Here is a 1,599-nt window from a genome sequence, read left to right as displayed (position 1 = left end):
CGCCGGCGACACCGGGGCCCTCCCTCCTCCTGATGCACTCTCCGTCGCCGCCATGAGCGTCTCCACCTTCTCCCGCGCGCCGTGAATCCTCCCTCCCCCCTGCTCGAGACGCCATCAAGGTCCGGTTCCAACTCTTCTTCTCCCCTCGATCCGGATGCTCTGCTCTCCGACACCATCTTTTTGCTTGTTCGATTCAGTCTGGAGCAGGAGCAGCTGCTGCTCGCGACCTCTAGTTCCTTCTTTCCATGGATGTGCTGCTGCTCGGGGCCCTCCCTATGCTTCTCCTCGCTCGTACGGGTCCAGGTTAGTCTCTCCGACCCCGCCGCCTGCTCGTCCCCGTAAAATCGGTGCGTAGCCTCACTGTGTGCAATGTTCATCGCCTAGGGTTAGCTGCTCAGGGGACATGGTGTGTTCCGTGTGGCGCTGCCTTCGCGGCAGCCGCCGTTGTTGTGTCTCGTGTGTCGCGGCAGCCAATGGGTCGGGAAGGTCTGAGACTGGAGGTCCCTGCTCGCCAACTCACAGACGGTTGTTCTCCGACCAGTTAAAAATGAGTAAGCTTTCTTCCAAGCCTATGATTTTCCTTTCATCCTCTTAGTTGGTGCCTTTGTTGATGATGCAGCCCTGAATGGTTCAGATTTTTTGAAGGAGAAGGAGGTGCGAAAGGGGATGGGAGCAACAAGTCTAAATCGAAGAGTATGTTTTGATTCTGAGATGCATTGTACAGTATTTTTATTGTTCTAAGAAATCCATGTAGTTGTCTATGGAGCATTTCCTTGAAGTGATGGTTGGGTATATTTGTTTACTAATTCAAACTTCCAGATTACCTTAGTCGGCAACTCCAAATATTTCTTAGATGTCTTACCGCAAGCATTGTACTGCAAAAATATATATACTAAACCGGTTCATGATAGATCAACCAAATCTCGTTGATGCTCTCACCTATTAGGATATGTACATGAAAAGAAGGATATGCTAAATCTGCTTAGTCCCAACAAACAATCATTCAAATGCACCATTTTACGCTCTGGAAGCAGGAAGTGCAACTTCTTTAGTCTTTAGAATTAGAATGGATCAGGTGTACTCCAGATGTTTTCAGTTTTAAATAATTATGCACACAAGAGTGCATTGCGAAATAGCAATAAAAAGTTGGATTTTGACTGGTACCGAAAAGGATTAGACCTCCGTAGAAACAATTCGCTGCTGCTGACTCAGACAGAGTTGTGCTGCACCACGTTGATCTCGTCGTCATCGAAGTCGTTGATGGACATGCCCATATCTTGCCGCCTGCATGGCATGTGTAGTGACCATATGGACATGAAGCTGATCCTATTGCTCAAAGGATACATATTATCTTTATGTGTTTCCTGAACTGGTCGGATTAGCAGTGATGTTTGCATCTCCTCCCTCTTCCTACTCGACCACCACTTTCTTCTAGGAACTGATAGCATGTCCTGCCATGAGGAATTTGAAGCGGTCAGAAGACATAAGAGCCGGGTCCTAAACTATGTTAAGGCCATGCTGATGTGTAAGAGTTTGCGGGTGACATCCTCCATGGCAATCATATTCCCTCCAACATCCTTCAGGCCATGGCGACCAGGT

The 1,599-nt window shown here is 48.3% G+C and overlaps 1 protein-coding gene across 4 annotated transcripts; it reads left to right on the top strand.

The window, feature by feature from the left end:
- Positions 1-6: 6 nt before the first annotated feature.
- On the top strand, positions 7-1,593 carry LOC119346956. 4 transcript variants are annotated; one of them, XR_005168039.1, is made up of 5 exons: positions 7-119; positions 198-303; positions 385-551; positions 635-693; positions 1,436-1,593. XR_005168039.1 is itself a non-coding variant. In XM_037616014.1 (4 exons), the coding sequence occupies exons 1-4, from the start codon at positions 246-248 to the stop codon at positions 1,499-1,501; spliced, it is 339 nt and encodes a 112-aa protein (XP_037471911.1). In that variant the 5' UTR covers positions 7-245; the 3' UTR covers positions 1,502-1,593. The 4 variants fall into 4 exon arrangements, 1 of the variants encoding a protein (XP_037471911.1); XR_005168040.1 differs by having other exon boundaries at positions 7-303; positions 646-693; XR_005168038.1 differs by having other exon boundaries at positions 7-303.
- Positions 1,594-1,599: the final 6 nt, after the last annotated feature.

Source organism: Triticum dicoccoides, unplaced genomic scaffold (assembly GCF_002162155.2).
Source record: "Triticum dicoccoides isolate Atlit2015 ecotype Zavitan unplaced genomic scaffold, WEW_v2.0 scaffold56125, whole genome shotgun sequence".
Lineage (NCBI taxonomy): Eukaryota > Viridiplantae > Streptophyta > Magnoliopsida > Poales > Poaceae > Triticum > Triticum dicoccoides.
The sequence above is the reverse complement of the archived record's forward strand: the minus strand, read 5'-3'. Positions and strand labels throughout refer to the sequence as shown.